Raw genomic sequence first — 14,339 nt, 5'->3', positions numbered from 1 at the left:
AAAACAACCTCACTGTTGCATGCCTTTATGAAGTAGCCATGTACACACATGCACACACATTATAGCTTGAACACTCCTTACTCTGCTGATGTGAGGTGCCTAACAAAATTTGAGCTACTGGTCTCTGCACTATCAATGCTTAGGCATTGATGTCCGGTGTTAACATTGAACGAATTATAAAACGTCAGCTCACAGATTTTGTGCAATCTTTATTCTGACATGTTATTATATGTCATGTGTCTGCTCAGACTTTTCAATCGACAGTATCCTCCTGTCTGCCGGACATGTTTTGTTAAAATGTAATATTTGTTTCTGTATTGCATGACTCTCTCTCCTGCCATCGTCAGGTGTCAAGGGCACCCCAAGCTGCGTTTACGCAGCTGTTATCCAGGCCTCCTCCATTTGTAGTGAATAAAAACAAATAAAAGAAAGAAAAACGTGACATAAGTATCACAAAAACTTGGAGGAAAAAGAGGCTACAAGAGCGTGATACAATCCCAGCAAGGAATTTTGCTATCAATGCTTACTTGCAGATTTTGCATGAGACATCCTCATTACATCAATAGCATTCCCACTGCTAATAAGGCAGGACCATAGTCTGGTACAGTTAAACCCCAATATAACGAAGTCGGTAAAGGTGGCAATTTGCTTAGTTATATCGAAACTTCGCTGCATATAATGAAATTAAATTTTTTATGCAAATGAGTACAGTCGCCGCCGATGGATTTTTCTTACGAGGATTTCATAGTCTAGACGATACCTTCACATCGGCTGTAAAAAGTGAAGTCAGCCATGCTTTTGCATTCACTCCGCTCGTGCGGCTGGTAGTTTCACTCGCAGTAGGGCAACGCAGGAGCGAATGTTTGGTCTGCCTCTTGCTTGAATATGTCTCCAATAGTCAAGATTATGCAATGTCCAGCCCTAAATGCACAGGAAGACAGTGCACAAAGTGCATACAAACAGTGCCCAAAGCGGGCGCAGCGGCAGTGAAATTTCGTTATTAAACACATTTGGTTAAACCCTCTAACCTGGTTATAACGAAATAGGATATAACAAAATAATGGATATAAGGAAGTAAATGAAATTCCCTTTGAAATCCCCATAAAGATCTACATGTTGAAAGCCTCATTTTAGAGAAGTGATATTGTCCTGCCAATTGATAAAGGGAACATTATTCGTATCAGAGGAAAAAAATAATCTGACCGTTGCGCATCAAGTACATGGCCTTCTGCAGGGTTCAGCATTCGTTCAGCATGGCAGTTCAAGACTCCAGAGTCCCCGCATCAAGTACAGTTTCAAGTAACGCTGGTCTTTCTCACTGCTGCACGCAGCTGCATACCTGCACACAAGCAGCAGCTCACTATCACAGTTCTCCACTATCCTCTCTCTCTTCCGCGTCACTGGCTGTGCACGGTTGTGCAAAACGGTCGATTCACTTCTACTGCGTGCCACACGGGCAGGCGCAGCTGGGCGTGGCTTCAGAGATCTCCCCGGCGCAATCTCGGGGCAGGTTACACGCAAGCCTGCACGGCTACGTGCGGCGGTGCGAAGGATTAGTGCATTCACTTCTCTTTCTCTACGGCGCACTACAGAGGCAGCCACAGCTGAGTCTGGCCTCAGATCTCCCGGTGCAAGCTTGGGGGTCATGCCCGGGCTGGGCGTGCATTCACTGATCCCTCTCCTTCAGCTTGCTGCGTTGGCTGGCAGCTGGGTGGGGCCCCCGAGATTGCACTGGCATAATAATATTTGGGGTCTTACGTGCCAAAACCACTTTCTGATTATGAGGCACGCCGTAGTGGAGGACTCCGGAAATTTTGACCACCTGGGGTTCTTTAACGTGCACCTAAATCTAAGCACTGCACTGGCATCTGTGCAGCTGCTCCGTGCTGTTCGACCACGACGAGCCAAGTCGAAAGGGGATGCAAAAGACCATCACAGTGGAAAAGAAGGCAGCTGTCTCAAGGCCGTCGCGTCAGGTGCTAAGTCGCGTGTTGCACACGCTATTAGACTAATAGATTAATTGAAGATACATTCGTCACCCGGCTTTGATAACATCAGTGCTAAATTTCTGAAGAACACCTGCTCTTATAGTTCCATTATATTACCCAAAATATTTCAACAACCACTCAACACATCTGTTGTTCCATCAGAATGTAAAATAGGAAAAATAATTCCTTTGCATAAATCTGGCAGCAATACATCACCTACAAATTTCCCGAAGCCTGATATCATTAACCAGTACCTGCTGCAAACTGCTAGAACATATTTTTACTAAACTTGCAGATTTTCTTGAATCATTCTTATTTTCGCCATCACAACATGGTTTTTGAAAGTCATTCTCATGTGAATCACAATTATTAACATTTACTCACAAACTTTACCAAATACTTAACTGTTCTCTTGCCGATTGCATCTTTTTAGATTTTTCGAAAGCCTTTGACAAAGTGTGTCATAACCTTTTACTTTATAAACTAAGCAAATTAAACCTCGATCATAACATTCTAAAATGGACTGAGTCACTTCTCGTTAACCGTCCTCAGTCCGTAACAGCTAATGGTCATGACTCACCTCATGGGGACGTTCAGTCCGGTGTTCCACAAGGCTCTGTTCTGGGACCTCTATTATTCCTTACCTATATTAATGACCTACCTTCAGCAATAACTTCTGACGTACATTTATTTGCAGACTGTGTAATCCTCAGAGAAATAACTAACGAACATGACATCACCTTGCTTCAGGCCGATCTTAATAACATCAGCAAATGGGGCCGATTGTGGCGAATGGAACTCAACATTTACAAGTGCAAACTTCCGAGATTGTCCCGATCTAGCGATAACCTGCCTGTTTACTACTTGAATAACATTGCTTTAGAATCGACAAGTTCACATAAATACTTAGGATTGCATATAACATCTAAGTTAACGTGGAATCATCACGTCGGATATATAATTAACCAAGCCAACAGCTTGCTGGGATACTTGCGCTGTAACTTTTCTCGTGCTCCATCTCTTTTAAAATTACTACTTTATAAAACCCTGCTACGGCTAAAATTAGAATACGCTTCAGCTATATGGGACCCTTTCCACGAAAACCTAATACCTTCCCTCGAACTAATCCAAAACAATGCCACTCATTTTATTCTTTGGAACTACAACCTTGGTGCGAGCGTATCTTCAATGAAATCGAATCTGGGTCTTCAACCGCTAGCAACACGTCGAAGAATTTCCCGCCGTTCATTAAAGTTAGAACTGGTGCATGTAACGACATTTTTTACGCTCATTTTTTCCATGCACGTCGAAAGGTTGGAATTAACTTCCTTCTGACATTGTTTCTATTAACAATTTTAATAATTTATTATTAATTTATTATTAATAATAATTTTATTAATAATTTTCGAAAAGCACTAGCTAACCCTGTAGAATAGCAAACATTTGTACGAACTACTGTTGGTGTTTTCCTTTTTTTCTTATTTAATGTTACTTTTGATGTCATGTTCTATTACTGTATTTATCATACTTTCAGCTAACATTGTATAATTAGCAAATATTGCGTATAAGCTCGTAATTTATTTCCTTCTTATTTGTTGTATAACCCACCCCCCTCTCTAATGCCGAATGGCCCTGAGGGTAAATAAGTAAATAAATATCGAGGTTGAAAATACCAGGTGTTCTATAGACAAGTTATAAAAACTTACAGTCGAACCTCGGCGTAACAAACATGGATATAACAAATTATCGGGTATAACAAAGTAAGTAAAAACAGCCTCGCTGCTGTTTGTGTGCAGATATATGCATATAACGAATACTGGATATAATGAAACCATTTTTATGTCAGATGCAGCTTTGTTATAACAAAGTTAGACTGTACTTCATTATATAAAGAATTTTGTTATATTGAATATATTATATCAATGTTTACCTGTAGCATACCTGCAAACCTAGCAACATGAAAATTCGGGAGTCTGCCACGCGAAGGGGGGTAAAAAAGCAATGTTTAGTTTATCAATCCACAAACTATTGACTGACATCGGAAGGAGGCGAGGGTTTAGGCCCCCTAGTCTATTTTGAACTGATCTCTTCATTGTTGCCTCGTCAGAAACTCTTCCCCGTGGGGTCAGGAAGACCAGTGTCTCGACTCCTGGTGCTTGCTGTGGAGAGGCCAAAATTATTTAGTTGTGAAGGGACCTGGCAGTCACACGCTTCACAAGCTTAAAAAGCCTGTCAGAATAGGTGCACTCAAAACAATGTCTGGATTGGCGACCCTTCACCATGAGGAGGTCGCCGAGTCTGGTTGGAAAGCGAAGACAGGAATACGGTTCTCGTTTTCGTAATCGCACTAAAGGTCCGCTCACAGTCAGCATTGCTGTGTGGCCTGGCAAATAGTTGTAGCATCACCTTTGCCGTTCTGCCAAACTTCACTCTTCCATAAATGTTAGCGATTCTTCTCACTTCTGAGCACTGATCTCCTTAGAAACATCATGTGCATGCAGCCCTGCAAATTCCACTTCCAGGGCATCCAAGGCCTAGTCTGGGACAGAAGTGGCAGGAAGGACTCAATGAAGAAGAAAAGGCTCTTGAAGGATACGCTGCTCAATAACTTCAAATTGGCGACTCCTGCTTTCTTCAAGGTTTCATCTTCCAGTGGCAATTTCTACCATATGTAGTCACATGCCACAGCAAAGTACTGCCAAAAAGCAGAAAAAAAAAAGGCTGTCGCTGGTAGGCAGCCCTCCACAACAGACGATGTGCTCCCAAGGACCAGATCTTCATTGGCTTTTTGGTTCTTTGGCAGGGGACCTCTAGTGGTGAAGCACAGGCCTTCATGGCGAAGGGGTTGATAAATCTAGCCATAAGGCCCTTTAGGGGCTGCCCTGAGACAGACGGTGCAGATGAACTTGAAGTGCCTGGGATCGAAGTTTTCAAAAACAGGGATTACACTCTTCAAAAAATGGCCATACGCCAAGTTGATGTCAGAGATCAGGAAGTAGAACAGCCGCTCCTCACGGGTAAAGCAGACATGTCCGGTGCCCTCGGATGAAAGCTTCACTCTCTTTGCCAGGGTTGCATCCATCTTGCCTCTTGGCTCCTTCCGTATTTGGAGATCTCGCTGGACTTCATCCCTCTTATCTTCTCCCAGAGCTCTAGCTACCTTGGGGTTCTGGTGCGACCCTAGAAAGAATGAACACTGCTGGTTTTTTGGCTTTGTCTCGTTTAGAAAGAAGCTCACCAAAGGCTGCCATAGCTCCAGCAATCTGGCCTGGCACTTCCCCGGCGATAGCCACCGCATCGGCATGTGCTCCAAAATCTTTCGCACCTCTCTTGAAGTTCAACAAGCCTGCCTTTTCATTTGGCGATCTTTCCGAAAAAGTAGAAGATGTCCACGAGCACCTCATCAAATTTCGCAGGTAAGCAGCCGGCTCCTTTCTTGGCCGCAACAGTGACGAGGTAACACGGGCAGCCAACAGCTATCAAACTCTCTTGGGTTTCTTTTATCACAGCTGCCATGCAGTTTTCCATGGGCATATCGCGCGACTTCAGCCATGTCCAGAAGAGGTTTCCAATCTTCCACCTGGTGGCCTCTCCTTGCAGTCCTTGCAACCAAAGCAGTCTGCTTTCGACATTCCGCGATTCCTCGATGTAGTAAGTTGCCACGATGGGATACATTTGCATACCACCGTCGTTGCTCGCATCCACAGCGATTGCGAAAGCACGACATTTCAGACTCCAGCATTGAGCTTTCAGCGTCCGCAGCCATCTCCCAGACGATGCCAGTTGCTTTGGTACGTCCGCATTCGTAGCGCTTCGTGCCGTCACACTTGGGGAACATTTTCTGAAATAACGTGAAAGGGCACTCTGCGCGAATCGCACTGTCTTCACAGTTGTTTTGGAGAAAACTGCCAATGGTGCCCTGCACTTCTGCATCACGAACATAGTTCCGATGCTTTTGTGAAGCGATGTGTATCTTGATGTCAGCCTTGCAGCTGTGTGAAATGCTCGCACCACAGGCGCACATGCTACAGTATCCAAACTTGTCACCTCTCCGCAAAGTGACAAAGCACGGAAACTCAGTTGTGCATGATCTCGGAAATACTTGCAAGTACTTCTTGCTTTTTGAAGGCACCACTGATCATTCTAAATAAACTCGGGGAAACGCAAAGAGTAGTTTGATGTTCTGCACTTCACTCATTGACCTGACAAAGCCAGCTGAAGCCTAGGACACCCACGGTCATATAATGACTGGATTGCAAAAAACGCACGATCCAGCCCGAGACAAGCCAATCTGGCAAATTCAATATGGCAGTGCCCGTCGGTTGCTCGCATTCATGGTGGTGCTGGCGGCCGCTACCTCAGTTCAAGAAGCACGTGCTGGTGACTAACTGCTCCCGTGCTGCTTTTCCGCATGGTAAAAAAAAAAAAAATACTGTGCTGCGACGGCAACTTTTCGGAGATTTGAGGCCGCGTCTGTAGAGTCTGGAGAGGTTATTAAAATTTGGGAGGCTCCCGGACAATTTGGGAGAGTTGGCAGGTACGCTGCTGCACAGTCAACTCTCATTACAATGGACCCTGATAATCAGACAAAAAATGTCCATTTTATCCAAAGTCTGCAATATCCAAAACACCTCACTTCCGAAGCTTTGGTCACAATGTCTAACAACGTCATTGCAAAGAGTGAGTAATGAACATCCAAAAAAAAGAAAGTTTCAGTTTTGCCCGAAAGGCGAAGCATCGATTGCCATAGCAAATTAATAGACAGTTATGTGAAGCAAGTATAGTAGTTTTATTGGGTGTATAAAGTTGCAAACATTTGCATACTAAATTAACAAGCATGGTGTCATGTGCACACAAGTAAACATGAACACATCTCACTCGATGACCACGGAAAGTCACTGTCAGAAGGTTGAAGTGACGAAGTGCGGCAGCAGCAGTGAGCAAATTGACCTTCGTGCTGTCTCTTGTTTTAACACCAACTAAACATCAAAAGCACAGCGCATACAAAGCTATCGCCACTGGGTACACTTTGTCCCCATCACAGACTGCTTTGAAGATGAGCCCCATGGCAAAGCACACTTTGTCCACATCGCAGATTGCTTTCAAGATACGGCGCCCGTGCAACCACGCCGTAAGCAGCAGCAGCCGCCGGAGTAGAACCTCCTCTCCCTTCCCTCGAAGCAGTCCCCTTCACCAGTGCCCGACACAGACTGTGACGGCCAAACAAGTAGTTCTCTTAAGCGACCACGTCCGCCACCCTTCCTTGAGGCAGTAACAAGCGTGAACTGTTTCGTGGAAGGAGCGCGAACAAGCTGTCTCCAGATTGCTTCGTCCTTGCTTCAAAGATTGGTTAAGAGATGCAGAGTTCTGTGAATTGTACGTCATCTCCGTTTGGCCACAACAAGCTCATTGGCGTCCCTTGTGTATGGAACTAGGGAAGAAGCACGTTTTAAAGCAGGCCTTTGGTGCAGCGAGTGGAGTGGTGAGGTGTCTTGATGTCTGCAGTCATGCAAGAGCTCCGACTATAATCGGACTACTTGTTTCAATATGTAAATAAGCATCTTTCTTTCACTCCTACTCCCGGACATACTCATCCATATGGCACGAAGGATCCCTTGTGTAAACGCTACCTCGAGTCTCAACACTTCCGCATTGGCAAAAGTTGACCGATACCGTATTGACTTGCATAATGATCGCATTCGCGTAATGAGTGCACCCCGAACTTGCCGCAGCAATATGTTGTGAGCCAAGTCTAGCTAATGATGATCGCGCTTACCATCTGCCGAATTCTACGCGAACGACTCTTCAAGACATACCAAGCGGTCTGCCTGCACCAAACATCCTTAAGCAGATGCCCCATTTCATTCCTTTCATCACTTTCCCCCCCTTCCATGAAAAAAAAAAGCTACAACCAAACTTGCCTTGGCTTTATTATTTGTAGGCTTTATAATGATTGTGGTTAACAACAACAACAAAAAGGAGCCTTTCAATTTTTCTCGTCTGCACTCGTGGGCACGCAACAAATTGCGAGCGGCAACGATAGTAGCCACGTTTACACCGATATGCTGGAAGCGTACCCTATTCATACGCCGATGCTTGTAACAACTAAGATATTCGCCCACCCTTAGCAAAAACGTGCCGTATTAGGATAGTAGCGAAGACAAATGCTGCGGTTTCCGCAGCATACCCGCCATGCATTTCCATGTCACTGGCAGCTAAGCGCGCCCATCTGTTTCTGTCCCCTCAAAGTGGACATGGCTACGATATTGCCACAAACTTGCCGATATTAACAATATTGTTCATTACTGATACGGAAGAAACTGTTTCATGCATGTCATGTACTCACGAAAAGTAAAATAATAGCGTACGGCGCATTCAGCTTGCTCTGCCAGCTGCCATTTTTGTTTTGGTGTCCCGCACTGTTATAGCGGCCGCTGCCTGTTTGTTGACCTGTTGTCACCCCGCAGGAAATGTGGGATGAAAAAAAAAGTTTTCTTTTCGCGGGAAATTTAACTCTTGCAATGATCGCACCCCTGAACTTGTGGAAATTTTTTTGACAAGAAAGTGTGATCATTATGCAAGTAGATACGGTACTATGCCAGTATCGAAACACTTCATTTCATTTATTATACCTCAAAGGCTCCAGTTGGAGTATTACATGAGGGATGGGTTTTAATTACAATGAAAATGCAATTCCAGTGCCGCCTTGAATTGATGTGGATTGGAGTGGTGCACGGCGATTGCAGGTAGATGGTTCCAGTCCTATGCGGTCATCAGAAAAAGAATTGAAGAGTGATAGTTTGCGCTGGGGAAGGGTAAACCACTCTGGAGTGGTTTGTGCGGCTGGACAAGCCATGAACTGGTAAGATAGCTTAGATAACTTAGATAACTTCACTTGGGATGACCTTTATTCCCAGCGAGTAGACCATTGCTTTCTTTTTGTTTATTTTAAGTATCCTGCTGCAGTTTTAAATTGCAGAGTGTACCTTGTTCAGGCAAGCATTTTGATAAATTATAGTGATATACACTTAAACTTCATTGGGGTTTTGTCTGTTCATATAGTTTTCTGTCCCAGTATTAGTGTTAATAATGCTTTAAGCAGCAGGAATATTTTCCCTAATGTAATTTTGTGTGCAGGCACGGTAGCAGAAATGATAACTGCCTTGGAAGGTCTGAAGTTGATAATGACATGTTATGCCGCGAAGCGACATACCGTTTTCATAGCGTGCTTTAGCGGTACAAGCAGAAGATGCTGCTTTCTCATTCAATGCGGTGAGTTGCCAATTCATTAGCTCGCAAGAAATTCAGATTCAACTGAAAACAGCGCTTGCTCCAGCTGTGGAGTGTTCAAATGAGCACAGCACCATTACTTTGCTTTCCGACACTGTGCAAACAGCTAATTACATTTCAACTGGTGCAATCCATTTCCAAGTCATGCATTTACATTTTACACTAACAAAACTGACTTTGCCAAAAGAAATCCCTCACTAAATTTTGGAAACTGTTGGAAGTTGAGTTTCTTACAACAAACGTGAAAAGTGAAATTCACTTTTCACGTTTCACCAGATTTGAAAATTTCTAGCGGTAGCAGTTGTCTGCTGTATGCCTAAGCCCAGGCCCTAACTTGAACACTGCGTACTGCGAGCACAAACAAGCGCAAGTCATCGGACGCAGATGACCTTATCACACCTATTAGCGAAGTATAAAAAAAGACGCACCCTGACTCACAAATGTAACTCATTTGTTTTTATCCCCAGACACGCTGACCAAATAATGTTACCATTTTGAGCCTCAGTGCCAAATATCCATATTTACCTTCTGAAAGCGAGACAGACGATACTGCCTATGTATTGCGAGATGCTATGTGTGGTATACTGCAACACAAATCTCAGTGCAGAGTCGCCTATAAAAATTGAAAACAGTCGAGTATCGTACCTGTACCAATGAAGCAACGCTGCGAACAAGTGCTTGAAACTTTCGAAGGCCTGCTACGCACAAACACCTCCCTTTTTAAAGTGTCTAGCTCACCCGAAAGGGTCTTCATCATTAAAAATCTGATGCGGCTCGCTGGGCAGGCATGTACAGCATAACTATGTCCGTGATTTCATCCCTCAAATGCTCGAGACCAATCAAAGTAAAATGATCGGCAGCAACGACTTTTTTGGCTTCCATAAAACACCTCAATTCGACACCATGAAAGAGAAACGCGACCACAGCACCAAGCGAAAGAGCCGCCATGAGGCTGGATGTCGTAGCCATCTTTATTTAGACAGCGTTGCCAGCTCAAGTAGCGGATTTGGGAGCTGCCAATAGTGGAAACCAAAGGACAAGGACATGTAAAACCAACTACAATGTGTTACAACCAATGCTCCTGACATAAGAGTTCGTGATACAGCTTCGTGCTATCTGCTTTTTGCTAAATTGCACAAAAACACTGCAGTCTGCTATTAAAATTTATATCACTGCAGATGGTGCTTTTCAATTTGTAAAAATCAACTACAAATATCAAACAAATTAGGGGCCAGTTGTGAGCCACATCTTTCAAGCCATTCTAAGCCAACCACGCCGCAACAATCACTGCCACCAACTTATGCTGCTGATTAGCCATATCATGTTAACCTAATCAAAATCTCATCCCAATAAACCCAATCAAAATCAAACCCAATCACACCTGTTTGCCTGCCAGAATCCCTCGCTTCAACATGCCAGAACCACTGTCATTTGACTGCACGGCATTTGAATGTAGTCATGCAATCTTACCCAAAAGCGAGCTGAGGTCAGCATCCGGGGGTATCGAGAGGGTCGTCTGGCTCCAAGCTGCACATAGCAATGAGCATGTGAAGAATCATCAACAAAGATGTACTGACTATGCCAGATAAACAAACTGATGATTACAGGAACATGAGGCAAAGTAATGGTGCCCTGATGAACGAAATATCAAGCTCCATGTTCACAGGAACAAGGATGATGCTATCTCGTTCAACAATGGATTACATTTATAGTGTAGTACAGTTAAAGCTCAATATAATGAACTGCAATAGAACGAAACTTTCAATATAGTGAAGTATTTAACTCGTCATGACCTTTCATCCATGGAACACCATGTATTGAAAACCCCAATATAGTAAAGTGTGTTTGTATGTGATTTCAATATAACAAAATTTCGCTCCCGCCACAAAGGAATGCCGCGACAATAAATGGAAACTTCCGCGGATGCAGATGGTCAAATGATTGAATTACAAGGGGCTGCTTGCAGACACCTCTCAAACCGGGCGCAGCATGACAAGAGTGATTGCCGAAGGAGAGCTGCATCATGTTCCGTATAAAGTCTTAGTGCAATAAGATCCTAATGCGCCCCGCACACTTTGTGCTTTAGGTACGAGTGAAAGTGTGAGAGGGTGAGACAAGAAAGACTGTGGCTTCACGAGTGCCGCCTTCCCGTGCAAGCAAAGGGAAAGAGGAGGCAGGGGAGAGAGCTCGCAGTAATGCGATCAAGCACACGCGAGGGGCAGATGGCGTGGGGTGGGGGTGGTAAGTTACCGTACATCGCGATTTCTGGCATGCAGCTCGGCCGTGGCTGCGCATGGCTGTAATTGCGGCTGAGCGCATATGCAGCCGCGCACCCTGCTTTAGAGGCAATCTGCGGCATGTGCAAAGAGTGGGCGTGCCGAGGCAGCATGCATCATGCAAGCTGTCTTCCCGCTCGTTTAGTATTGGAGGTTGTGTAATTTCGAGTTCAGGTGACCCGTTGAATCGAGAGACGTACGAAGCACTTGCTCCCAGCTGCCGGCACTATTCCAGATAGAGTCGTGCTAGTTCGGGTGACGCTGTCAGCCGCGAGGGCGAAGTGCAAGCGAAAGCATGGCTGGCTTCGCTTATTTCGTACCGCCGCTGTGAAGATATCTTCGACGTGGCATGAAGCGGTACCATTCGTCGCCGCGTCCCGAATTCATCAAACTGAATTGTTCTCTCATTCAAATTTGCTTTTTTTTTTATAGCCCCGTAATTCGGAAAATTATGCGGCCCCTTTGTGTGCAACAAAATTGATCGCCGACTGTACTTATTTGCATAAAAGGTCAAATTTCAATCCAATGAAATTTCAATATAGCGAAGCAAATTGCTGGTTTTACCTACTTCATTACATCGAGGTTTAATTGTATTAGCAGAAATAGTTACACAAGACCAGGCAAAGACACCTGACAATGAGCAATATTAAAAACGTTTCATACCCTGTGAATTACATAAAAGTATGTTCCTTAGTAACTGTTGAGTGTACTAAGGCTCTAATGAAAATTTTTGATAGCATCATTGCTTCTGCATGAATAAATTAAATTTTTTTTTCCTTTAGGATCTATAGCAAGGTCACAACCTGAGAATTCTTTACAAGCTCCACCTACGAAACCGCAGTGCTTCTATACTCCCAGGCACAGCTTTCTCTTACAAATCATGAAAAATAAAAAAAGTGTTCTTGCTCAAATTTCCCAGAACAGCTTTTATTGTCATCATCATTTGAAATATCAGAATTTGCACAGTTAATTCCCTAGTTTGTCATGAAAGAATGAACCTGCATTCGTCTGGGCCTTTTGCAGTGAGCCATGTTTAAAACATGGCAGCTATGTTAACTCTGCCATCTGCAGTGCGGCAAAACATTGCCTTGGAGATTGGATTCCGTTTCATCTCTTGGGGGTGTGACGCGGACACTAAGAAGGCCAACGAAAGCAAATTCACATTTTTCTTTTATTGATAAACCAAGCAAGTAACAATGCCAAGTGTTATATTGAACTACCCGAACCACAAAATATGACCCTGCTGCAAAATTTGAGCAAAGAGAGCAGTGGTAAGCAGAGAGGCTTTAAAATTTTGGAGAGAAAAACGCAGCTCTCTGCAGTTCCCGAGAGACACAGATATTGCTAAGAAGTCTGCATCAGCTGCAACATCACAAAATAAGCGAACGAAATTGGCCAACAGATCTACAGTCAAACTGTGATTTAACGATACCTGCAATGTAACAAACTATTAATTTCCAGCACTCGCCGCTCCTTTTGAAACAAATAAATATGGCCATCAAAATAACTTTCCATCTGCTACCTGGCCTTAATCACATTGTTTCAAGAATGCACTACTCCTTCTGCCAAAATCCACTTTAAGGCTTTCTGTCACCATCACCCTCACTTAGTGTTACCAGAGCCAGTAGTCTGGCTCCAGTAACAATAACAAGAGAGTCTGTAGGTATGTTAAAGAGTCTTTAGGCGTACTAAAACAAACAGAAAGTGTTTTCTACACAACTTTTCTTAGTGTGCATTGAATTCAGCCATGAAGTTGGAAAATATTGGAGTAAGCAGTAGCAGGACATACGCAGTGCCATTTTCAAGTTTCTTTTTCTTTTTTTTTTGACATGCTGGGAACAGTTCTGGGGAATAAATTTTCGGTTCCACGCAGTGTCAACATCCCTACATAACATAAAAAAAACTGAAAAAAAAAATATCACGCGAACATGCACGTTCGATCTCTCATGGAATCCCCCTCGTGTCAATTTATTTTCAGCAACTATGTCTAGCGGTTGATAGTCGGCATTCATGTTGCCCACTTCTATACTCTTGAGTCCTGTCTGCACGCCTCACTTCTTTTTTGCATAATCAATCCTTACCAACTAGCTCCGCTGTCTGTCGTTCTGTCTAGCAGTTTTTTATTCTTATATTGGTGTTACACTGGCGCTTTCGATCACAACCGAGCCTGATCAAAATTGATTGCGATCGAAGGGGCCCAGTGCAAATAGGTGCTACACATTACTAGCATTCCCGAAGCTAAATCGCTCGATGTTGAGTAGCTTTATTTACCAGCTGGTAGCAGCTGAGACCGGCGATGTACAGAAGAGAATGCAAAACATGTGCTAGCATGAAATGTTTCTAGCGCATTTGACATGGCTCGTAATTACAGAGTAATCATACTATGCCACTGCTGATTAAAGCTGACAACTTACAGACTTAATCTCGCACTCTTCCAACAACGTCTACCTTCGGTAGCAACATTCAGCAAAAGAAGTGATGTGACGTGATAACGTGCTGTGTTTCTCGTTCTAATAGAACATACGGAGGAACCAGAGTCGACGACATTATTTTCTGAACGAATGGAGTTCGAAGCTAAGTGCACATAGAAGAAAAAAAAGAAATAAAGAACGGCAGCACGTAAAAAACGTGAACGAGACAAGCGCACGGCAAACGCCAGACCTGTATGCTCATCTCATTCTCATTTTCTAGCGTTACTGTTTTTTTTTTCCATCTTAGTCCAGCACTAGGTAGTGCTGCGTTGCAGACAAGACAAGCCAAGACATGAGTGACGTGTCTTGGCTTA

General features: G+C 43.8%; 1 protein-coding gene across 1 annotated transcript in view; it reads right to left on the bottom strand.

Annotated features, from left to right (window-relative positions):
* LOC142560818 (protein aurora borealis-like) overlaps positions 1-14,339 on the bottom strand; it is a 62,343-nt gene that overhangs the window by 25,492 nt on the left and 22,512 nt on the right. The window contains exon 6 of the mRNA XM_075673187.1: positions 10,749-10,805. Within this exon, the coding sequence (XP_075529302.1) occupies positions 10,749-10,805 (57 nt within the window). The remainder of the gene's footprint in view (positions 1-10,748; positions 10,806-14,339) is intronic.

The sequence above is a fragment of the Dermacentor variabilis genome, chromosome 10, assembly GCF_050947875.1.
Source record: "Dermacentor variabilis isolate Ectoservices chromosome 10, ASM5094787v1, whole genome shotgun sequence".
NCBI classification, from domain to species: domain Eukaryota; kingdom Metazoa; phylum Arthropoda; class Arachnida; order Ixodida; family Ixodidae; genus Dermacentor; species Dermacentor variabilis.
The sequence above is the reverse complement of the archived record's forward strand: the minus strand, read 5'-3'. Positions and strand labels throughout refer to the sequence as shown.